The 24452-nt window shown below is 43.1% G+C and overlaps 2 protein-coding genes across 6 annotated transcripts; both read right to left on the bottom strand.

Moving 5' to 3' along the window:
* Positions 1 to 452: 452 nt before the first annotated feature.
* On the bottom strand, positions 453 to 13213 carry LOC306710666 (uncharacterized protein). The gene is made up of 29 exons (XM_079179308.1): positions 13121 to 13213; positions 12068 to 12261; positions 11372 to 11987; positions 11147 to 11250; positions 10933 to 10998; positions 10384 to 10563; positions 10025 to 10158; positions 9819 to 9913; positions 9650 to 9704; positions 9402 to 9536; positions 9033 to 9269; positions 8819 to 8882; positions 8525 to 8726; positions 8337 to 8440; positions 7813 to 8200; positions 7486 to 7620; positions 6979 to 7015; positions 6765 to 6878; positions 4236 to 6678; positions 3953 to 4107; positions 3642 to 3808; positions 3096 to 3159; positions 2848 to 3001; positions 2633 to 2762; positions 2509 to 2551; positions 2307 to 2414; positions 1966 to 2215; positions 1475 to 1787; positions 453 to 1395 (listed from the first exon to the last, which is right to left on the bottom strand). Exons 2-29 carry the CDS (start codon positions 12253 to 12255, stop codon positions 1285 to 1287), a joined length of 6792 nt encoding a protein of 2263 aa, XP_079035434.1. The 5' UTR covers positions 12256 to 12261; positions 13121 to 13213; the 3' UTR covers positions 453 to 1284.
* A 496-nt stretch (positions 13214 to 13709) lies between these two features.
* dab2 (DAB adaptor protein 2) lies at positions 13710 to 22856 on the bottom strand. Of its 5 annotated transcripts, none has more exons than XM_079179618.1 (15): positions 22683 to 22856; positions 19767 to 20078; positions 19540 to 19679; positions 18945 to 19043; positions 18708 to 18839; positions 18543 to 18626; positions 18212 to 18238; positions 18084 to 18134; positions 17935 to 17997; positions 16488 to 17102; positions 15815 to 15944; positions 15029 to 15703; positions 14772 to 14938; positions 14579 to 14668; positions 13710 to 14476 (listed from the first exon to the last, which is right to left on the bottom strand). In XM_079179618.1, exons 2-14 carry the CDS (start codon positions 19906 to 19908, stop codon positions 14597 to 14599), a joined length of 2397 nt encoding a protein of 798 aa, XP_079035744.1. In that variant the 5' UTR covers positions 19909 to 20078; positions 22683 to 22856; the 3' UTR covers positions 13710 to 14476; positions 14579 to 14596. The 5 variants fall into 5 exon arrangements, with proteins under 5 accessions (XP_079035744.1, XP_079035741.1, XP_079035742.1 ...); XM_079179615.1 differs by having other exon boundaries at positions 14579 to 14671; positions 22683 to 22854; XM_079179616.1 differs by lacking the exon at positions 22683 to 22856 and adding an exon at positions 21948 to 22001 and having other exon boundaries at positions 14579 to 14671.
* Between the last annotated feature and the right edge of the window lie 1596 nt (positions 22857 to 24452).

Below are 24452 nucleotides of genomic sequence, written 5' to 3'. Positions count from 1 at the left end.
CACATTAATTAAAAGCAGACAATTATTTAGGCTAAAAAACAACCAAAGTTTAATATTCAATACAAGCTAATTGTAATAAAATAATGTAATGCTACAAAGACATACAATACTAGAGTTTCTATGAATCTGTACATAAATTAAAAAACAGACATTTGTGTGAAAATGTTACATTTAGCATATAAATTCTTGAGCTACGGTCAAAAATAAGTCTTGAGGTCAGTGACCTTGTCCTTTCACCACCAAAATCTGATCAGTCCATCTTTGGGTCCAGCTGGATGTTTGCGCCACATTTGAAGAAATTCACTCCAGGCGTTCCCGAGTTATCGCGTTCCTAAATATGGATCGGACAGACGGACAACCCGAAAACACAATCCCTGCAGCCACGGCTACCGCCGGCACAGAGGCACAAGGACTAGCAAAGTAGAGATAAAAGACTGAATCAAGCGGTGGTGGAAGAATACATTTTATTAATATCTTACAGAGTTCCATGTTTTACTTTTAATAAACCGATGAAACATTTCAGGAAGAGAACACATGATGTGTTTTGGTTTCAAGTATCAAACATAGTAATATGAATGCTGTGAATCTGTACAAGGACCTCTTTGAACACTGAACTGAACACTATATACAGCACAAGGAAACGTCTCAATGAAAGCTAGCTGATAGAACATTTTCCTTAAATAGAGTTTGACTTCTTCTGCTCTGTATTTGGGGTGCATTTACAAGATATAACGATGCAATATAAATAAATTAAATCGGTTTTCTTAATAAAAGCCAATTTTAAGACATTGCTTTTTCTCAAATACAAACAAAACTTAGCACAAAAATACATATCGTCGTTTGAATACGTTTTCCTGAGACTGGTGTTGCTGTCGGTATTAAAACGGAACAGATATGGAAAAGAAAAAGATCCAAAAACCCTATTTGCTATTATACAATATTTAATATTAGGTATTTAATAACCAAATAAGGGAATCTGAGGATTTCAACATAATGAATAATTGGGGAAATGCTTCCGCCTCTTTGAATCAAGTGATTCACCAGTGTTTTGGTTATTAATGTGTACATCGTTTGTTCATAAAATAAAAAAAAAGGTATTTCACTAAATGGAAACTACTAAATATATACAAAGTGCTTGTGAAAGTATAAGTTTATCTTCCCTTAATTACAACTGAAAGCAACAACAACAAAAACAAAACAGTCTTTTGGTCACAAATTAACCTACAGACATAACTTAACAATTGTATAAAAGGCAAACCAGTTCACTCCACCTCTCTACAGCTTTCATCCCTCTTCCACTTCTGTAAAAATGTCACATAAGAAGTACTGAGACACACTGGTGGGCTCCTCTACAGAGCTGCTCTCCACGGAGACACTCGGCTGAGAAGCTGAAACCTGCAACAAAGAAGAACAAAGAATCAGCTGTGATCAACTCCATGTGGGTGAATAGGAATTCCACTTGTTCCCTCCTTACCTCAGCTGGACACAGAGAAGTGTTGGGAGTTGTGACTCGGCTGTGCTCAGAGGTCTGTTCGACGTCCACCTCTGTCTGCGTCGGTGAAGTGGCAAAGGACGTTGAGTGGGTGTCTTCTGTCGGCTGTGTCGCACTGCGTGTGGGAGCGACGTCACATGATGTTGAGGCTACAGGCGCCGGCGTAGATCGTTGTCCAGCTGCACGAGGAGTTCTGAGCTTCGGGCCCTTGGAAGCTGCTTTTCCAGGTGGAGAGTCGCTTGCGGGGGCCGTGTCGTTTGTCTCAGAAATGATTGGGGGGAAGCCTTTGGGTTTTCTGTCAGGTATTGGAAAATAAAAAGGACTTAACATTTAACAGGGTTCTCACTGTTTTCTAGAGATCACCGTTTAATCCTTAACCTACAATAAATATTTAACCAATTAATGGTATTAGTTAAGAAGTTTAAACAGGAGCAACATTTCAATGAAGGATTTCTTTAACCGATTTTTCTCACCTATTCCGACTTCTAGTCACCCGAGTCCGAGTAGTTTGTGCTTCTGAGCTGCTATCCTCAGGGTGGTCCCCACCTGTCAGAGTCTCCCTTTCAGCATCTACATGATCACCACTTCCTTTCTGTGGCTCAGTGACAACGTCATCAAATGCTTTTGGCTGCAGAGAAGGCCCAGGAAGCTCTGAGTGCTCGGTAGCGAGGGTCTTGCTGGCTTGTTTCCTCTTTGAAGTCTTGGGCTTAACCTGCACTTTGCCTGATTATAAGACAAACGTGTACATGATGAGAAAGAATTGCTCAATTTGCTGAGAGTGCATGTGATAATTAAGTATTTATGTCCTGCATACCTCTTCTTCTAGTGCCCATCAGTCCATCAGGTTTAATAGGAGGAATTTCCGTCTTATCATTATTCTCTAGAGTCTCTGGTAATTTAGATGGATGGACTGTAGTACTCTCTGTTCCACAAACACAAACAATCAACACTTACTATTAGTATTATGACATCAATCATTAGTTTACATAAATGACAGTGTAACACAATCACTCTACCGTGTGGCTCCACTGGATTCTCCATGATCCAATCCTGTTGTGTCTGAGAAAAACAAAACGTAAATAAAAATGCAGACATTTTATCAGATTGCAGCTACACACGGTTTCTTACAACTTCACTTACCACATGTGCAGCTGGGTTAGGCCCAATATCCTGTACACTGACGAGGCGGCCCGTCTCACCACTGTCCTCCAGGGATGCAGGCACAGAGAGAAGCCCTTCTCCTGCAGCTGTCGAACTCTCTCCAGGAACGCTGATGAGGAGCGAGGAAAGTTGTAGAATCAGACAAAAAAAAGAAATGAACGGGATGACCCTCTGATAAAAAGGCAGGCACTGACCTTTGTTGCTCTATTGACGCATCAGTTACAGGAAGATAAGGGAGGGGTTCAGGCACACTGTCCACCGCCTCGCTTAACGGGCAGACTGGGATCTCAGTCAGAGAGAGGATGAAGAACGGTTCATCTGGATCTGAAGGCTCCTGCTGTGACAGCACTGAGAATGAAAGTGAGAGAAGTTTTACGTAAAAACCTCGGTGCATATACTTTAAATAACTCACAGGACAAAAATCAGCTGAAATATGACTTACTCTCTGGAACTATTGAGAGACTTGGAGGATTTTGGGTCTCGTCTGTATTTGATGTTGATGCATCCTGTAATTGTGAAGGGAGAGAAATGAGACACATTTCAGGCAGAACATGCTTGAGAAAAACTGCCTTAGCGAAAGACGCCTTAATCAGTGCAATGACTGGGTGTACTAGTTGTGTTGGGACTCAACAGCAGGTGTTCCCAAACTCGTACCACATAGGAGTGCCTATGCCTTCCACCACTTATCCATTACTTTCATTCGACTGCATGTAATGTTCTGTTGTTAAAGCTGACTCAATCTTTTCACACACCCACTGGCAACTGCAGAAGTGTACCTGGTGTACAATTAACGATGGTTGGGAATCACTTCCATACAATATAAACTTGGTGGTTATTGGGCACATGGTAAAAAAAAACAACATATTGCTATGTGTTATAAACATGTTGTTACATATCTAGCCATGGCCAACTACTAACGAGCTTAACACAACATCATACATGTAATGCTCACAAGATACACTCCTAAAAATATTTAACAATATCTTACCCGAGTACAATTGTCAATAACTTGTGTCAAGCTGCCCAGCGAGGACCCAGAATCCTTTGGAGAGGAGTTTTGGTTACTGCATTGTTCAACAGCTCCCTCTGCTGGCTCTGGGATGTCAGGTCGGAGTTCAGACACAAGTTTGTGACAAACTGAAGCATCCTCACCTTCTGAGCAAGCACCACAAGCGGTGGAAAAAAAGAACCATTAGCGATCAACACGGGTACTGTAGGGTCATAGATGGCAGTGATTCTGAAGAGCTGCTCAGTATTCTCTCAGGTTCGGGAACTTTCATTCTAAAAAAGGAGTCAAACCTTTTTCTGCTTGTTTTGTATTCTGAACTTGTCGGGGTTGTGGAGGTCGGCTGCTGCGAACCAGTCTGGGTTTGGGTTTAATAAGCCGGCCTCTACGAGTCTGTGGAGCTGTTCTTGAGGGGGAGTCGGTTGGCTCCGACTGATTACCATCAGTGCTTTAAGTGGAAAACACACTCTGTTACAATAATTCATTTAAAATATTAGGCTGTAAATGAGACATGACAACAGTATTTATATTGTCTTTTTGAGGACAGAATCAGGACAATATGGTTTAATGTCTTACTTCTGGGCAGCTGTTTGATTCCCTTCAGAACATTGTTGGACTGCATCTGGACTCTGTGCCTCACAGTCATTCTCTGGAAGTGGCTGCTGAGAGCTTTCTTTTGGATCGACTGTGGACTGCGTCTTAGTGGGGAGTGCTGTATCATCTGTTGGTTGGGTATTTGACTCTGTAGCTCTAATGGACATGTCCCGTTTGCGGTCCCATTGTGAGACAGGTACAGCCACCACATTATCATTTGTGCCGTCTAGTGTCTTCTCTGACTCTGCAGGTGCTAACTTTGTTGAGCTGAAAGGTTCTGTACCTAATGAACAACGTGTTGATGTCAAGTGCTTGTCGTCTCTCCCTGTGAGGTCCTGCTCTGTTTGTGCATTGTTGTTGTCCGCAGGCTGTTGTGAGGTTAAAGAGGCGTCCATGTGGCACTGTTCTGGGGGTTTACTGGTGTCACTTGACTGCTGTTTTGCGCGTGTCGTTCTTGGGGACGATCCTAAATTGGGTTTGACCTTAGGAAAGCGTGGCCTTCTTTGAGGAACATTTTGTTCTGAGCCCTTTGAGTTTGAGTCAAGTCCACGTCCAGCATCCGTCTTTTGCTCTTCAGCTGAAGACATTCCCTCTATGGTTTTATGAGGAGAGCATAATTCCATTGATGGTTCTGGCACTGAAGCAGTGCTGGTACTTTGGCTTGGTTTTTCAGGAGGGGTGGTACTGCAAATTGGGTGAGCCTCTTCCATTGCTGTTGTGTTATCAGTGGATTCAGGCCTTGAAGTCTGGCTGGAGGGTGTGTCCGCATGCTGTATGGGTGTGACGGGGGCGTTTGTGGTATCAGCTTTAGACCTCGCAGTTCTTGACGTCTGTGGTAAGTTGGGTTTGGGTTGGACTTTTTGAAATCGACGTCTCACAGACTGGCAAGTAGATGTAACTTCTCTCTCTTCTCTCTGACTGGCAGGTAACTCCTCTACAGCTGTGACACATGGAGCAGGATGGTCGCTGCTCTCTTGGACTGGGGCTGAGTCTATGTTTGACCCTTGTCCAGTCTGGGGTTCTGTGACTGCTGAGTCGGATGTCAACTGTGGATCGTTACAGCTACTCTCAGCTGCCCCAAAATTAGCCATCAGTTTCTCATCTAGGGACTCCAATATGGGCATTGTATCTCTTGTGGCCTGTTCCCTCCTTGGTGTAAACTGGGCTTTAGAAACATTCTGGTTTTCTGAGACACTCTGATGTGATGTCACTGCATCTGATTCTACCTGACCAACAACTTCAGCGTCTGTCTTTTTCTCCTCAGTTGTAGACAGTTCTTCTGTGGCTGTGAGAGTAGTCCCTAAATCCACCAGTGGTATCAAATCTGAATTAGTTGGCTCAGTTTCCACCTCTGCTATTGTTTTTTCATGGAACTTGGGGTTTGGAGCTGTGTTGGAGTCTTTCACTACGGTGACTTTTGTAGTTTGAGGTTTAGAACGCCCGGTTCTTGATGTTTGTGCTAAGTTGACTTTGGGCTTGACTTTCTGGAATCGACTCATCCTGGTCTGGTGAGTAGATCCCACTTCACTCTCTTCTCTCTGACTGACAGGTAACTCCTCTACAGCTGTGACACATGGAGCAGGATGGTCGCTGCTCTCCTGGACTGGGGCTGAATCTATGTTTGACCCTTGTCCAGTCTGGGGATCTGTGACTGCTGGGTCAGATGTTACCTGATTATTACAAATACTTTCAATTGTGCCAACATGAGACATCAGCACTTCATCTGTGGACCCAGATGTTGACCGTGAGTCTCCGGTTGCCTGTTCCAAACTGGGTTCCAACTGGGCTTCAGAGAAGTAGTGACTCTGGTTTTCTGATGCACTCTGATGTGATGTTGCTGCGTGGGATTGTCCTTCACCAACAGACCTCTTCTGACTGCCCGATGGCTCTTCTGTACTTTTGACTTCAATATAAGAAACTTCATCTTTTAACATGTTTTTACTACAATCTGCTATCTTAGGGGTTTCCTCTGCAGACGATAGTGTCTCTGTGGTTTGAGTAAGCTCAGGAGCAACTGTGTGGCTCTTCTCAGCTCTCCTTAATGTTGATGTCCCTGGTTGGGATTTTGACGGAGTGGTCCTTGAGGCTTGGCCAAGGTTAGGTTTTGGTTTCACCTTGGATGTGCGTCCTTTCTTGGTCTGTGGAGAATTTTTCTTTGAGCTCTCTGGACTTTGCATTTGAGAGGTTGGGTCCATATCAGAACCAGTCCTCTGATCAGTGGATTCAATAACGGAAATGTCATCGTTGTCTGTTGTGCTGTTTAGTAGCTCCACAATGGTAACAGCTTCTGATGTTTCTTTTACTCCATGATCAGAAGCTGCAGACATAAGAGGAGCGACGCTGTCTTCCTCAAGTACAGCAGCCTTTGATGCAGTCTCTTCTTCCAGGTGTTGGCTGGTTTCATTCACATCGGCTAAAGTTGTCCCTGCAATTAAACATAATGGCACATTTTAAATTCACTGTAATTTGATCTGAAAGGAATGCAATCATTTTGGCCTCTGCGTCTCTAACCTGTTTTATGATCTTGAATGGCTATTTGATTCTGCGCTGGCTCTGGGAGGGTAGCCAGGTTGCCGATGGTCAACAGGGTTTGAGCGGCCTCCTTGTAGCTCTCGGCCTCAGATACTAAAACAAAAACACCACAAAAAAAAAGAATGTATGAGACTTTGAGACCATATAATTATAGAGGCCACTGGGAGCTACTCAGAATATCTCTTTAACATACCTTCTGTGGGGTCTGAAGAAAGGAGGTCTATCACATCCTGGAAGGGAAACAAATATATTGTAAGTCACGTAAAAAAAACTTCCCCTGTAGGCTAAACTAAAACATGAGCTGTATATGGAAAACCTGTATTACAGAAGCCCCAGTTACACTTCTTTGAAATGTTCAGTCTACGTCTTTTGTCAGTTGTTTACATCTGGACACCAAAAAGGTTGCTTTGAGCTCATGCATGCAAACAGCATGCAACATTGCCTTAACTAAACGACTGTCTTTTTTCATTTAAATTAGCTAAGTCACAATACAAGTGTGTGATCAGACCACAAACCAAATACATGCACTAAAACTTAAAAGAGGGAGATATTTGAAGAAAATGATAAGGCACTTGATCAATGTTGGCCCTTTAGCTGTGGATAGATCACATCAGAGCTTTGACATGTTATATTAAATCAGTGTAATTGGGGTTAATGATTTAATTTCCCTTGTACTATATTTTCGGCATTAAACACTTACAACAAGCAGGTCCAACTGATGGTCACAGGGTTCAGCTGTGCCTGTCTCATTATGTGCCCGCTCGCAAGAGGCCTCAGGGCACAGTGCATCTTGGGAAATGCCGAACACATCAGGCATATTGGCCAAGATATCAAGCTACGTGTGAGATGGGGGGGGGGGGGGGGGGGGGTCAGAGTGGAGGGTTTGAATTATGGAATGAAAAACGAAAAACCATGCACAAAGAAAAACTAATGCGAAAAACACAAAAGACTTAAGTAAAAAAAATGAATGTAAATGAATGGATGGTGTGCATCTGTGCACGGCATGATAGGAAACAGTTTCACATACCTCCTCCATTGTCTCCTCCACTACTGAAATCACAGGCCGCGGGGAGCGCAGGCCGGCAGGCACAAAGACAGGGGCAGTGCTGTCCTTACTGGAGCTACATACAGCGGGCTCCTCCTCCTCCTCCTCCTCCACATCTTCTTCTTTTCGCTGCTGTTCCTCCTCATCATCACTGTAGTCTGACTGAGAAGCCCTGAGGGTGACTAGTTTAGGCTTTTTGGACTCTTGGGATGATTGTAGCTTTGATAATCTTCCCCTCTTGGCTGTGCATTTGGGTTTAGGCCTGGCAGCAGAAGCGGCGGACCCCTCAGGTGAGGCAGGAGTTGCTTCAGATGCAGCCTCTTTGGCGGGATAATTCAAGAGCTTGATGGGTTTAGGCAATCTCCCATACCTATAAAACACAAACACACACTGATGAAGATGAAATGCTCCAATACTAATACATCCACAGTCATTTTTTTGGGAGGGGATAGGAATGTTTCTGCTGCAGTGTTAAAATCATGTCATGAAAACATGAAATGCTGTACCTGGTAGGCCTCGGAGGTTGAACGGTGGCATCCTCTTCTTCAGAGTCATCATTTGCTGACTTCTTGTTATCCGCTTGACTTAAAGGTGAGGCATCTTTATTTACCTGAAAAGTTTGCATAGCTTTCAGTAAGTCAGAGTAATAATGTTTAGAAATATCTGATGACTGTGAAAAGAAAGAAATAATAACCTGGTCTTCAGCACCTCCGTCAATTACACTCTCCTCCCCTTTATCGGACGCGGTGTCGTTGGTCTTTGTGGAGGGTGGCGGGGGCTTTTTACCCCACTTCCGGCCCAGAGGCAGTAGTGGTTTTGGGCCTCGGCCTCGTGAGAGTTTAGCTGGCTTGATTTTGGCGTCCTTGGCTTCATTCACACTCTCGGTCTTTTCAGATCTGAATATTACGACAAAAAAAAAAGAGTGTTCGCGTCAAACGAAGATGCGAAATGTTCTCTCTTTAAAACAGAATTTTTCAAGTTTAATTACATGTCTGATGTTGGACAGTCTTCAGGAAGTGCTGCCTCAGAGTCTCCAGGTATGTAGGCCTCATCTGAGTATATAAAAGCAACAAGTTGAAGTATTACTTTCCCGAGGATCATATGCAGTACTTTTCTAGAAACTATTTGATAACCTACATTAATAAATCCACCAATTGTCATCCAGAAATGTTAAATAATAAATGAACTGAATGCTCCTGTACCTTGTTCGTTGCTCTTTTCACCCGTTTTGTTTTTCTTGTCATTTGGTTCCTCAGTCAAGGCCTCCTCTCTGTTCTTTCGTTTACGTTTCTTCTTAGGCTTAACGTCATCAGTTCCTCCCTCGTTACAGAGGTCCTCGTTCTCTTTCTCCCCCTCCTCCTCCAAGGCAGCAATTACCTTCTGCTCTTCCTCATCTTCCTCCTCCACAACACTCAGCTTCCTTGCAGCTTTTTTGCCTGCTGAAGGAATTCAAACACACAAGGACTGTTGAACTCAAGGCGAGCAGTTGTTAAATCTCGACCCTAGAATAACACGCTATGAGGCAATAACACACAACTCACTGAGACTCACGCACGGAAGGACATGGTTACCTTTTGCCTTTCTCATGGTGTTCTTGGGTGAGTTCTTCCCAGCCAGTGACTTCAGCTTCTTCCTGGTTTTCTGAACTTCCAGAATCTTCTCTAGTAGCTTAGAAAAATATTCTATGTCCAGTTTGCGCCTCTCTCCTACAAAGTAATGGTCAATGAAAATTACACAGAGATTGCACAAAGAACATTGGTCACTCACTAATCACTTAATATTATATACAACTAGCTAAACATACTGTCTGAATACTTACGGAAAGCTTTGTCGACCCTCCAGGAATTCTCTCGCTCTTCTTTTTTAAATTTGTTCTGAAAGTTTAAAATGAATACAGACAAGCTTTTCATTGTGTATTTAGTGAAGCAATGTGTTGCTTCTTCATATCATATTCTATAAACACATGTGTGTCTGTATTCATCACTCACCTTTATCTCGGATCGAGCTCGGAGAGGAAACAGTTGACAAATCATGGAAAAGTCTGTCCCCACCATGCTAACTGCCAGGAAGAACATGTCCGTCTCTGATGGAACACAGCAAACAACCATGACGTTAAAAAAACAACATGAGCAAAATGTGTGCTGTAAAGACGTCATAATTCATTATCTATATGTAGTATCCATATGGGTTGAACCTTCGCTGGACCAGGGTTTTGTATAGGTCCCTTTCCTGAAGCTCGAGTAAGTTGTAGTGGAGCCACGCTCAAAGATGGGGTCCCGATCGTTGGCTGGATTTGGCCCTTTGGCTCGCAGGACTTCCACCGTCAAGCTGAGACACAGTTTGAGAGGATATGACAATAATGTAGCAACGTTTAAATTAAGAGGAAAAAGCACATCTCTGGAGGAAGTTACCGATGTTTTGTAGACACCGTTAGTCAGTTCCTATTAAAGTAATAAAACACTAAGGTGGTACATTTTATCTACAATAACCGAGCTACAGGAAGTAGATAAACATGAAAGCATTCATTTTTAGAACCCGTAGAAGCCCACTGACCTCTCTTCATCAATGATCAGCGAGCCATCCTCGGCTACTTTGACCTGAGGAACCATCATGCCGTCTTCATCCTCCTCTTCCTCCCCCTCCTCATCCCCCTCATCCACCTCCCCCGGGCTTCCTAATTTAGGGAGGACCACAGGTTCCTGCGCTCTCTCCGGTGAACTGCAGGGTTTACATCTAAAAAACACCAGGCAGAAGGAAGAGGGTTGGTATAGACGCAACATGATTGTTTCATTATGCACACTGATGATGGCCAATGTCAGTTTTATTAGTACTTGTTTCAATATACAATTATTTTCTATAAATTTGTATGAATAACTGCAGCAGCTTTTTACGGCTCCCGCAGTTATTGAATCATTTGAACTTATTTTTCAAATGACAAAACCATGTTGTATTTAATTGTTGTACATAACAATATCGTATGTATTTTTACCCCCAATTGTTTGGATATGAAAAAAGGAAAGTCAGAAAGAATTTAATGCCGTATGTATCGTTTGTATGATCATATAAAACTATAATGGAATGAGATTTTAGGGATAAACTTACACTTCTTGTCCTGGAGAAGGTGGGAGCACAGTCTCATTCTCTTGAGCCGATTCTTCTACACTCGAGCTGAAAACAAAAATGCAAATTATAGTCGCGTAAGACAAGAAAGGAACCACAAAAAATAAGAACCAGAATAATCAATAGAACACATCTTCTGTGGAGATAAGGATTAAATGTGACACAAGCTTGACTAAGTTGCAGCAGAGACACTTACGTCATGGGGTTGGACTGCGGTAGATAACGGATAAGGTCCCTCATGGTCATTTTGGCAGGATCTAAGGTAAATTCCTTTGCACGTGTGTTTGATTTCTTGAGTTTCTGCAAAAATCAAATGATAACACTCTTTTAATGTAATGACTCAAGACGATATATCCAACAGTTTGTATCTAATAAATGTGTTACTAAAGCAGCAGTACACTTACGAATAATACGAGCTTACCTTTTCTTTATGCATCTCCTGTCGGAGCAAATCTCTGAGTTTTTGGGCTTTTGCAATCCTCTGCAAGTCTGACGGGTCATTCAGGAGTCTACTCAAGGACAACGCTGGTGCTGAGATAGAAAGCCCAGTCTTAGATGACACCAGGGTCTTGGCTTTCTCTGATAACTCGATAGCTTCTTTGTCTGGCAGAGAAGGAGGGACTTTATCTGGTAGTCTGGAAGGAACTCCTTTGACTTGACTGTCTGAGGCGCTTTCTAATGCCTTGCCACTGTCCGCCGGCAGATTTGTTCCAGAGTCAGCTGAAGGTTCTGAACCGTCAGAAGGCATGAGGGTCGGTTTAGGTTGCGTTTTGGGCTGCTTGCTCTCTTCTGAAGGCCTCCGTCTCCTCGGGGACTGGAGTCTCTGAGGGGCGACTGGAGTCCCAGTTTGGCTGGACGTAGTTGGCTTTTCGAGGTCTGAGACGGGGACTTCAATCGGAGTTTCAGAGACAGCCTTCTGCATTCGAGCAACTGTGGAGGGGCGGCCTGGGGCCACTTTGGGCTTGATGGAAAACCGCTTCCTTCTTTGGACCGCTGCCGAGGAGCTGGCACCTTCCCCATTTTGGTCATTGCCATCCCTAAACAGTAGTGAGAATAGTTATACATTTGTTATACGTAACACGAGTAGCAATCATGCTATTTAATGCTCGACACTCACCCTGCGGCTGTAGCCTTTTCTGATGGGGTCACAACAGACTGGTTGTCTGTCACTGCAGCAGCAGCGCTGCTCTCACCAACGCCTTTGGGGGTCTCACTGGCCTCCTGATTGGCCGAAGGGGCTTCCTGAGGCGTTTTGCCGGCCTTAACGACATTGGGCCGAGCACTAAATCTTGACCGACGAAACATTTCGCCCTGAAAACACACAGGAGGGTGCATCGGTATTACATCCAGCTCAAAGGGAAATATTACTTATAGGGATATGAGCAAGGCTGCGTGCTTTACACAAATAACAGATTTGACTGCAATAATTATTGTTCTTATACCTGCAGAATATTAAATACAGGATAGAAAGCAAACACACAAACCTTCTCCCAGAATGCAGTTTGGCAGTAAGGGTTTCAATGTGCTAAACTCTCAATGCAACGAGCCACATGTACACTCACTCATGTGCTCGGTCCTTAGAATACAAACACATAATCACATCAGCACAAACACTTCTCATTGTTTCATCGTTTGTGGGGCAGTATTACAGCATCATTGCATCAGCACTGAGGCACAACAAGCTGTGGACTCCTGTTTTGATTGAGTTTATTCAACGATGAGTATTTTAAGTATAACGTTAAGTACTGCGACATAGTACTTGATGCACCAAACCATCGGTTATTGCTGTAGTAGCGTTAGCGAGAATACCTTCTTTTGTGAAACTGGCTTTTTGTGCAGACCTAAGCTAACGTTATCCTTTCAGCTGACAGCACCAGCCACGTTGACACTGGCCGAGTCTTAAATCTGGCCGTAAAGAAAAAGAATACCACCAGAGGTTAAGTCGGCTAATAAGGTGCATTCATACCAATGCAAAGCAGAAATGCGTCAATAATGGTGAAAACAAGTAAAAAAGCGCAAAAAGCTGAGCTCAAACTCGCATGATAACACTTGTATAGTATCCGTGTCTTCCTGACTTCGGACCGTCCTGTTGGTAATGCTGTGAGCCGGAGACAAATACATTTGTAATTTAAATACGTCTACATATGTTGTTTATCTGTTAACAACGTACCTGTTCAAGAATATGTCGTTTGTTGGGAGAAATAAGCGTTCGTTTATCGGCGACGGGTAGCAAGTAGCGGACCCCATGAACACACTAATCCGCCATGTTTTTCATGACGCAAAAGTTTCGTGCGTAATAGGGGCTTGTGGGAAATGTAGTCGGATTGCTGCGAAGAGGTGGATGAGGCAAGACCAAATGTGTATTGTACTGTACAGTCTGCAGTAGGCTTTCAAAATAGTGTCTGTAATACTCAGTGATGTAAAAATATTTAGATGTTTTTTTTAAGCAGGCCTAAAAGTAAAAATACACCATTACAACAATTACACCAATCTAAAAACACTAGTACAGAAATATTAGCAATAAAATGTACTTATGTACTTAGTGTATATGTAATATATGTCGATATACATATATATATATATATATGAATAAAATGTATATATTCAATTAAAGATGAGTCCAATTAAACATGTTTTTCTTGTGTAAACGTCCTTCAGTCCTTGAATATGTTGAGCAGGAGTATTAAAGATTAGAGTACTAAAGCGCTGCAATTTGAAGATACTTTTATTGGACTTGATTAGTTTCATTTAATGCCGATTTATACTCAAATGTCACGTTTTTTTTTTAGCTCCACAGCTTTTATTTGACGATTGAGTTTGTAGATTAAAAGTGCAAATACAAAAACAATGATGAGCTTATAAATATGATGCATACAAATTGAACAACCCAACTGTATATAAAGTATTATTTCAACCTCAATAAGCTACATAAGTGATTAGTGGTTGCACATTCATTAATCAGTCATATTTAATGCAATACAATAATTACAATAGCGATAAGAATACACTGATGGTACTTTTACTTGTAATATAGCATATTTTTCACTGTTGTATCTTTTTTAGGTTTCTACACTCCATTAGGTGGCTATCAAACATTTGAGTAATCAGACACATAGCTTACAGAAACATCTATATCTGTTTGACTGTCGAACCTCCAGTGTCTGAAGAAGTAAAATGGACTTGACAAACCTTGCTGCTTTATGATTGAATTATTTTATTTATTAAAACACAGACAGCATCAGCAGTGAACCTCTTTGGATGCACCTTCTCTCACACACACCACATTTCTTACTTCAGCCGATCAGGACATAACATTTACTTCTTAGATCAGTGGTCTTTAGAAATAAGGAAACTACTGATTGGATAGAAAAAAAACAAACAAACATCAGAGGTGGAGGTGTAAACAAAAGGGTGGGTCAGGGACAAGAGTTAGAAAAGTTCATTTTTTGGATTGTCTCGCGCACGTCGTAGCAGCTTGTCCCAAAGATGTTATTCCATGTGAAGATCTCCATTTGCTCCATCTTAACTGCGAGGGCAGAGAGAAGAGAAAAAGAAAAAAGTTAAAATAGTGTTCATTCTGTATAGATGTCGCAAGTTAAGCAATAATCAAACATGAACATATACTTACTTATGCACAAAGTTACGATCAAGCAAAGGGATTTCCGAAAGGATCCCCAAAAGCAGCCGTTGAACCAGAAGACTGACCAACTGCAGCAGTCTGCTGTAAGGTTGAGGGACAAAAAAAGCCCAAACATTACAAATGATTTCTGACTTCTGATGCTGGATATGGTTTAATTATGCATCTGCATAAATCTCTTTACCATGGCTGCAGGCGGTGCTCCAAACAGACTGGAATCTGGGGCCCCAAATGCTTGATCAAACATGTCATGATTGGGTCCCTGGGCTGGTGCTGAAGAGAAGGCGGCATCGAGGAGGCCGGGGTTAAAGCTCGGAGCTGCAGCAAGAGCAGGCGCTGGTTTAGGAACATCTAAATCGGACACATTAAAACGGAGGACACAATCAGTGACAAGTCACACAGTCAAGTACATGTCATGTTGCAAAATGTTGGTTGGTTTACCGTTAACAATTGGTGACATTTGCTTGATGTCAAAGTCGTCATGATCTGCGTTATCCTGAGCCAGGCCCACTTTGCTGTTAAAGTACTGATCGAACGCCCCGGCTTCGTTGCTTCCGGGGGCCGGGGCAGAGTTGGACACTAGCTCCCCTTTCCTCGCTGGGATGGCAGGGGGTTTGGCAATCTGGAAGTCCTTGAACATGTCCTTTCCAGCCTTCTTCTCTCTGTCTCCAAGGGGGTCCAAAGCTGTGAAGGCGCTGTTCTCTACCTTCGGAGGGGCATCCTTAACAGGCGGCCGAGGAGGGGGGCGTGACGGACCTTGCTGGTCACCCATTCCAGGGAACATGCCAGGCTGGAAAGGATTGGTCGTGATGGGCTGACCCCAACCGGGAGCACCGAGTGGCCCAGCTGGTGGAGGCTGGGCCCAGTTGAGGTGGGGCGGAGACAAAGGCGCGGCACTAAACTGAGGCGGCACCTGCGCACCCCAGGCTGTGGGCGGTATGGGTAGGCCACCAAAGGCAGATGGATGTGGGTAGGCAGATGGATGTGGGTAGGCAGGCCTTGGCCCTGGAGCCGTCACTCCTGGCATAGTGAACATCGAAGGTGGAGCCATGGAGGCTCCCCACATGCCTGCAGCGGGGAAACCTGTGGTAGCTGGAGGACCCAACTGAAGATTCCCTGAATATAAAGGAAAAAAGGAATGGGAAAGTTTAAAGGGAATGGAACATAAAAGACAAAACGACATTGTAACATCCGGAGAAGACACAAAGTTCCCCTCCTGTGTATTACCCAGAGCAGCTATGGAGGAGGGAGTGGAGTTCGCAGGTGTACTGTTGAAAAAGTCCTCCGAGGAAGACGACCCTTCAGAGTGAGCCGGAGCAGAAAATAGCTCTGCTCCAAACAGGTCACTTGCTGTGGACTATTCACAGATAATAGAACATAAGTATCATATACACAATATATATATATATATATATATATATATATATATATATTGTTGCAACTCATCCAGTTTTATACATGATGACTCATAAATACTACAGTATGACATTAACATTGACTGATATGCATGCTTTGCCACTTACCAGTGCTTTTATCACTGAAGCGTGAACGTTAGAAAATAGATTTAGAGCAGAGAAGATAAACAGGTACCGTCCATTGTTCAGCAGCACAGTCAAAAGTGTCATTTATTCAAGCCAGTTAGAGAAGCAAGTGACCGCCAGTGCGTGCATGCATGAAGACAGAATGGATCAAACCCTTAAATGCAACTCTAAATTACAGGCCTTGCATCTCATCTTAACAGTCTTGTGGCATATCCCGTCAGACACCAATGCATAACACCCAAACGCTGAGAAAGGGAGATGTTAGCAACCCAAGTATGCTCTGGGAAATGTGCATTAAACCCATGTTCAGGCATCACACATGCAACTCTACAATGCTTCATCTAGCTATGGAATTTCACCTTTGCGCTCCTTCGACCTCGTCCAGCCTTAGAGCTCTGCGGAGGCGGGCTTATGACAACTGAATCCTTGCTATGAGTCACTGGGGGTTGCGGGTGAAGCGTTATGCCATTAGAGACGGGGGACGTTGTCAAAGGCGAGTCAAAAAATGGGTTTTTGGCTGTCCCAGATTCATTCCCGTCCATCATGGTAATAGTGTTGCCCTGGGTTATTGTGCCCCCTAGTGGCCACTGTCCGTTACTGAGAGCGAGGATCATTGTCTTACTGGATAAGCCATTTATCTGCTCACTGAGGTGTTCGGAGTCTCCATTCAAACCACCGTTAATAATTGTCTTACAAGTGTTGCCAGCGGTGCCGTTTAGGCGATTAATGGCGGCGATTGAGATCTGTGGATTATCGGGTTCCGACCAAGCGGGCGAGTTAGAAAGGGGGTCATCTCTGAAAGGGTCACTGTCTGGGGTTGGAAAGTAGCCAAATGTCGAGGAAAAGGGATTCTCTGTCTGGGGCGATGCCCTACGGTCAGGGCCACAGGAAGTTACAAAGGAGTTTCCCTTTATGCAATTCTGATTGCTGTCAACTTCAGCGGAAAAGTCCAGCAAGAGAATATCATTAGAGTCCTGGTTAACATGAGAGGGACAGAGGGAGAGATAAAAAAAAAAAAATAGATTTATGAGTCAGTTCTGCAGAAGGAGAAAAACACACGTGTTAACAAAATGAAAAATGAATCACATGGTGTGAAAAGACGTTTCAAAGCTGCTACCTGTAGAATAGTTAACTCAAAATATCACTGACATATTAAATTCCATGGTAAAGCAAAGTCTAGAGTCCATATTCCAACTTGACAAATGAAGTTGGTACTAAATTCTTGCTTGCCTTGGACAACAGCAAGTATTTAAATATGCTGAAGTCAGCAATAGCTCGTTGATTTAAGACCCAGCTAGTGAACTGGCCGAGCAACTGATGTAACACACTAATAAGACTGCAGATGTCAGCAAAGCCAATGAAAATGTCTCTTTCATAGCTTCTACTTGTGGCAGCTTTAAAAGGGTTTGACAAACAACAATGAGATTGGTACACAAAAGGCATGAACTCAATTCTTAAAAGTTAATTTTTGTGACCTTGTAAAAATTGAGTTCATACACATGGAATGATCTGGGAGGTGCTGATGTTATTCAGTGAAGCCATTGTTTTATAAATCAAATCTTAGAAACATGTTTTTTTTACAAGTAGCAGTATGTAGCAAACTTATTACTTTCAGATTTTTCATTAAATTACTATGAAAAAAAAGTGGATAAAAGTCTTCTACAGCTAACTACGATTAGCAAGAAGCCTAAAAACGTATACACTCGTAAGTATAATGCTGTAAGTACCCAGCTACACCTCATTGACTAAGCATACTTCCACTATGTTCGCCCAGATAAAGGGAACATTTTATGGCAGCACACTTACATTTGGAGACTGGATGTCTGGAGGGGTCGACATGGCTCCAAAAAGGTCAAGCTGCTCCACTGGCTGGATGTCAAAAAGGAAACAGAAACATACTGTATTTATCCAGCCACTATAAATCAGTGCGTCATTTAATGTAGAGAAAGACTTACTTGAGCAGCTTTTACTTCACCACCCGTACCTAGCAGGGCATCGCTTCCATTCTGAAAACAAGCAGAAGGTTTAGGAACGGAGTCAGAGAAACTGTTTGAAGAAAACACAAGCGCTTCCAAGTGCTTACCTCAACTACAGCGCTGCCATTTTCCCCCTGGAAACAGAGGTAGACTGTTAATGACTATACTTATTTTCTTAATTCACCGAGGCATGTGTCATTTCACATCATTTCAATGGAATGTCTCAGGATGTGATTCACAAACAGAACACAGAGAGGCAGTGTTGAAATTCAGGAGGCGCACAACAGTGTACACCACACGTCCCAGGTGAACACACCAAAATGCTTTTCTTTCAGGAAAATAAATGTTCTCACTGTCTAACTTCTGAACCCCCCCCCCACACACACACACACACACACACTTTTCCAGTTTAAAGTCAACTGCTTCTGAACCAGTTACCTTCTGTGAGGCCTCTACCTCTTTCTTCCTCAGGTTGAAGATGACCTGGAAGAGATCTTTCAGATCAATGACCAGGGGCTCTGCCTGTAAGGGGACAGAGGGACATTGACATAGTTGCCCATTTGACTCCGTTGTTCGGTGAGCCTGTTTATTTGTGAGTGTTACCTGTTGCGCCGTCTTGATGGCGAAGAACTGATGCTGCCCTTCTGCTCCGCACACGTATCCAAACGCCCTGTTATCCGTTACATCTCTGGCGATGAAGGAGATCTTACTCACCATATGCTCATGTTCAATCACCTGAGTTATAAAAGAAGGACAAAGACTCTGTTAGCAGGCCAAACACAATCAAATTAAACTCCTCAGTGTGAAGTGACAGCAATGGAAGGAAATGGCAGAACTCACTCCTGATTTCTCATCAACGATCTTGATGCCCGACATGGAGATGTTGACCCAGATCCTCTGTTTGTGTTTGCCTTGGGAGCGAGCAGCTACTGCCATGCCCTGGTGTCAAATAAATAATACATACGGTTCAGTTTTTCTTTCTTTTGTAAGTAAACAAAACATGACCTGTGATTTAAAACTAATAGAGTGCTGCAGGGATGAGCACTCTATTGAGCGCTCCTGGTTCCCTCGCCTTAAAGTAAATGTATTTTTTGTTTAGGTTTAAACGTGGTTTATAGCCTAACGTTTGCCACAGAGCTTAATTTCTGCAAAAATCCCAAATTCTATGTTAAAATTTCTTTGGCTTTTTGTCAAGGGAACCAGCGCGATGCTAACTTCCGGGTAGGCCGACAAAAACAAGTCATCCTCAGAGCACTCTACACGCAAAAGTTTGTGCACAGTGGCGCCCTCTGCAGTGAGATGCAGATAAGGTAAAAGTGTAACCACACAGATGACTTATTAATTGAAAAACAGAGATAGCATCTTTAAAAATGCCATCCCCTTAATATTTTCAATGAACTATAAATATAACAGGGCACAACGTCCTATGTTGCACCTTCAGTTTCATCATGGAGTCCTGGGACATCTTGTCTCCTCTGGCCTCTTGCACATCATCGATGCCAATCAGCTTGGCCTTGTATCTCACACCATCACCTTGAAACCTGCCCAGCAGGTACTCATCAGTCTTCTCTGGGACTGCAAAAAAAAAGTCATCAAGTAAATTATCATTTCTACAAGATGAGACCACAAACATGTCTGTCTTGATCACAGCATGATCGTCACCTTTCTTCTTCTCTTTCTTGAATGGGACCTTGGATGTGGCTGTCGCAGGGGAGGCGGGAGGGGTGCCGGTCGAGGCTGTAGCCGGGGTTGCGACGCTAGGATCGGCAGGGACGGCAGCGCTGTTCTCCACCTCGGCAGACATGGTGTGGAGCGAGCCTCACTGGACAAGTGGACAGTTCGGGGAGTAAAGCAGGCAGCAGCACCGTGTTCAGGGGCAGCGAGGTCAACCGAGCAGATGACTCAACACCCACACATGCTTTTCTTGTTATTTGTCTGGAGCAGAAAAAGTGAAGTGCGTGTGGCAAGGGAGACCTAAAAAAAAAAAAAAAAAAAAAAAAGGAGAAGGTGATAAAAAGTGAATACGCACTCTTTCTTTGTGAAACTGCAAACTAAATATTGGACTATAAAGGGATACAATTAAAATGCTTTGTCACCGCTAAAGAGGTTTTGCACGTAGCGGCTGAAAAGGTGTTATGCACACCATAAACAATCAAATATGTTAACAATACACAGTAAACATTTACAACCGCAGGAACACCCTCGAGATGGAGAGGCATAGGAAGACATATGACCCGTAAAACATTAAGGACGAGAATCCAGAAAACACACACTTTAAACCTGCTTTACACATGCTGTGTCACTTGTTCAGCCCTGTTAAGGAGTGAATTATCCGAAAGATAAAGACGGTCCTTCTCACAGTCACCTCTTAACAAATAACTTGTTCTCCTGCCTTCAGGAGGGTTTATTGCAAAGAGAATAACTGCTCAGATGTACAGACCCTTAAAAATGCCATCAAAAACCAGCGTGCTGAGCCAACTATGGCTCGTCCTATTTGCATGTGGTAAATAACATCATAGTTTTGTCTGCCAAACACACTGGACAGTCACGAACAGCTCTGCACTTACTGTGCAGGAAACCCAAGGCAATGTCACATGAGGCAGAAACAACATCTCAGTGGATTACAGCGGACGACTCAGCAGCTACCTGCATCTCCTCAACTATGTTGAGTGGAACACACACACACTCTTGAGTCACCATTGATCACTTAATGACTCAAACAAACGAGACAACGTGGTAACAATCACAGCCAGACATTCTGCACAACCAATGCAAAACACGGCTGTGTGTGGGACGTACATACCTGTAGGACCGGCACCAGAGGCTACACTGGCTGCACACCGAGGCTGTGAGTACTGTAGGACAGACCAAAGGTTGGAAGTGGGCAAAGGTTGAGCAATTACCCGCGGTTAATGTTACGCTAGCAGAGCACAAGATCTCGTGATGCCCAGCTAAGCAACTACGAACGGAAATAAGAGCCTTTGGAGTGATCGTTCACCCACAACGATGTTGGGCCGTCTCACGATGTGTAATCAGGGTCAAGTGATCCGCAAAAAAGGGGAACAATCCAAATCCAGAGTGTTTTCATGAAAAGACAGTAAGGATGCATACAAACAGTGTCAAAGGTGATGTTTATGATGAAATCAATCAGGCAGGTAATCTGTAAGATTCATAAATGAGTTGGAACTTAATGACCTGATCTCTTATCTCATCCTGTATGGCTCTCATTTCCTTTAGATGGATAGATGGATGAATAAAGTATCTATCCAACTTTCTGGTCATTGAGTGCCAACTGTTACATCTCTATGAAGCACATCAGAGATTGACACAAGCATAAACAGATTCTGTAAATTAAGACTTATTCGGAATGGTTGGATTTTCAAATTGAGCATGTTTCCCTGTTCAAGAATATTTTAAAATTGCGGTTAGAATGACGGTGTAATCACACAAGAGCTGCTGTACTGTGCAGCTGTAAAGCAATAAAACCTTCATTTCATCCACCAATACCAGTTTTGAAGTCAAGGAAACAAGCAGGCCACATGACGTTGGTTTGCGTTTGGTTCGTCCAGGTGACATTCAAATTCCTGCTACCGCACAGAGACACACACACACACACTGTTTTAGTTGCCGTGCGAGGAAGTGTAGAAAAACAAGACACATACGCCTAAAGACTTGTAGATGCCACGGGCTGACGCTCCATTTACAAGAGTGTGACACATGATTGCACATGTCCAGTAAACAGTGGTGTCAGAGTCCCGCTAGCTGGAGGAAAGGCTAATAAAAAAAAATTTAAAATGTCAGCAGTGCAGATATGAGTTAAAGGATTACATTTTAACAACTTACTTAAATACTACCAGATGAACGACGAGGAGAAGAGCTTTGTTTTACAGCGTCCACCAGTGTCACGACACAAATAACACATAGCCACAGAAACACAAGGGTCATTTCATATTCGTCAGCAGAATAACTGCAGTGCAAGGGCAGAAATGTCACAATCCTGGGCCGTCAGGAAACGTAAACTACTGCACATCTGGAGGAAATCAGGGAATGACTCAGTCTGCAAGTGAGAGAGATGGTGAAATACCACAGGCCCAGTGTGAACACAAAGGCCATGCAAAACACTTTCCGACTAAATACAAGTTGTCTTGCACTGAAACTAGGATGTATATATACACACGTATGAGAGGAGATGCGACATAAAAACAAACAAAACTCAAATTAAATATTGTCTCAACATTAAAAAGATGTTTAACAGCGGTGCAGCAAGAAGAGCGTGTTCTGGAAAGAAAACGTAAGAAGGACAAACGTGATTCATATTTGTTTGTTGTAATTGTTACAGGACAGGAAATGAGTACTTGAAAACATGGAATGAAGTTTTTACCTCCCGCAGAGAAAGCCAACTCAGTGTAGGTTTGTTTTAGTCTGAAGAGCAACTCTCACCAACCCACAGCTAGTTATTATCGCTGCTTTCAAAGGCGAACTCAAATACCGAGCTGGCTTTAACACGACTACCTGCAATCCTTCGGTGGAACCTTAATTAACGCACGGATGGAAAATGTTACCAACGCGTGGACGTACCTGTTTGAAAGCGCGCAGTAAGATGTTGATCTCCTGCTGTCGAAAACGGGGACTTTTGTTTTCCCCGGGATGCCTCCGCGGCTCCAGCACAACCAAAAAAAAAAAAAAAAAAAAAAAAAAGAAATGAGAAAAAGCCAAACACAGCTCTCGGAAAAACGAGCAGGAGTCAGATGTTTTCCGCTAAATGCCGTGGACAGAAAGGAGAGACTGCTGCAAACTCCCCGTTTAACCCTTCACGCGCTGACTGACAGGCATAACTCGCTGCAGATTTGTTTAACTAGAAAGAGGGGGCGGTCTCTTCACGTGGAGGAGAATATCACCATCGCTCTTATAGCCCCGCACGGTGAAGTGGTCATGCAAAAAAAAGAAAAACTGCGTCCATAGTGTTGTAAAACATTAGGCTTTCATCATCAAGACAGAGTGACTTTTGTCACAAATTTAAAGCAGCAATAATACATATATTTTAGAATAAAAACAAATCAAATGACTTAATGTGTGATGTGAAAGGGGTTGCTTTATGAACCCACATAATTATCGTCCGACGTCTCAGCTCTGTGGAGCTTTGTAGCGTCTTTCAGCTCATTGTTTTGGTTTTAGGGCCTGCAACTGTTCTCCTGTTTTGGTTCATTCTCAGCGCTCTCATGGCTCAGCAAGCAGCAGTCAGCTGTTTTCAACAAAATAGCCCTAAAACAGCAACACAAAACATCAACCCTGAGTTGGTGGAGACCAATACAGATATATTAGTTAGAAGTGAAGAGTGAACATTGGTGGCCATGAGTGCTAGTGCTGCTCCATCAAGTGTGCTACATCAGCTTAAAGGCGCAATGTGTAGGATTTGGCGGCTGAGGCGGTGAAGTTGCAGATTGCAACCAACTTAAAATTGCTCCTGTGAGCAAAGCGTGTAAGAGAACTACTGTGGCCGATGCGAAAACATCTACAGTTCAGTTTGTCCATGCTGGGCTACTGTAGAAACATGGAGGACGGCTCTGTGAAGAGTACCGATCCATCTAGATATAAAAGTCTCATTTGAAGGTGACGAAAATACGACGATCAGGTGATTGTACACCAAAGACAACTTTCTTGTTAGTGTTTTGTTCCATTGTTGCCAATATATCCTCCTAAATGCACACTGTTCCTTTAAAAGATGATATGTTAATGTTGTCTTTACAGCTTTTTTTCTGCTTCCCCCAAGTGGTCAAAAGATAAATGATAGGAGCTGTAATGTTCCAATATATTGACCTCCCAAATAAGTCCCTGCTCCCAAGCCTTTAGGTAATGTCTAAAAACAGGCACAGCTAGCTTTTTATTGTTTTTCAAAACAGCATATATTTCACTCTTGTTTCAGATGAAATATGAAAGATATGACGGAGATGGCTGAGATGAAGCAAGGATTCCTTGTTGCTCAACAGTTGCGTCAGAAGTTCTTCCTCTGTGGAGAAGGTGGATCCCCGGCATTGGATGACTTTCAAATCAAAAAGCACATTCATATCATCTTAACAGTTTGTACACTCAGCCTCGTATCATTACATGTGGAAGGAGTGAGTGGAAAGAAGAGTCCAAACAAGAGAGCAAAGCTCCACTGTTGCTTACACAGCACATTTTTTTGGAAGAGCAGCAGGCACTACATTTCCTTTGCCATGCACTAGTGTTATTGCAATTACAGTCAACCGATGGCTGAAAATGGGTCATCAACTTCCTCAGTATAAATGTCTATTTTGCTTTTCTCGATACCATACAGTGATTCAGCCGTGTAATGACCGCTTTTATATT

The sequence above is a fragment of the Pholis gunnellus genome (assembly GCF_910591455.1).
Source record: "Pholis gunnellus genome assembly, chromosome: 18".
NCBI lineage: Eukaryota > Metazoa > Chordata > Actinopteri > Perciformes > Pholidae > Pholis > Pholis gunnellus.
This window is presented reverse-complemented; position numbering and strand designations above follow the sequence as displayed.

Coding starts and splice junctions, on each gene's coding strand:
- LOC306710666 (XM_079179308.1), bottom strand. CDS start 12,255: ATGTTTCGTCGGTCAAGATTTAGTGCTCGGCCCAATGTCGTTAAGGCC. Junction 9,705..9,818: donor GAGCTCGATCCGAGATAAAG/GTGAGTGATGAA, acceptor TTAAACTTTCAG/AACAAATTTAAAAAAGAAGA. Junction 8,727..8,818: donor GACTGTCCAACATCAGACAT/GTAATTAAACTT, acceptor CGTAATATTCAG/ATCTGAAAAGACCGAGAGTG.
- dab2 (XM_079179615.1), bottom strand. CDS start 19,908: ATGTCTGCCGAGGTGGAGAACAGCGCTGCCGTCCCTGCCGATCCTAGC. Junction 18,840..18,944: donor TCGTTGATGAGAAATCAGGA/GTGAGTTCTGCC, acceptor TTTATAACTCAG/GTGATTGAACATGAGCATAT. Junction 17,103..17,934: donor CAGACATCCAGTCTCCAAAT/GTAAGTGTGCTG, acceptor CATGTTAACCAG/GACTCTAATGATATTCTCTT.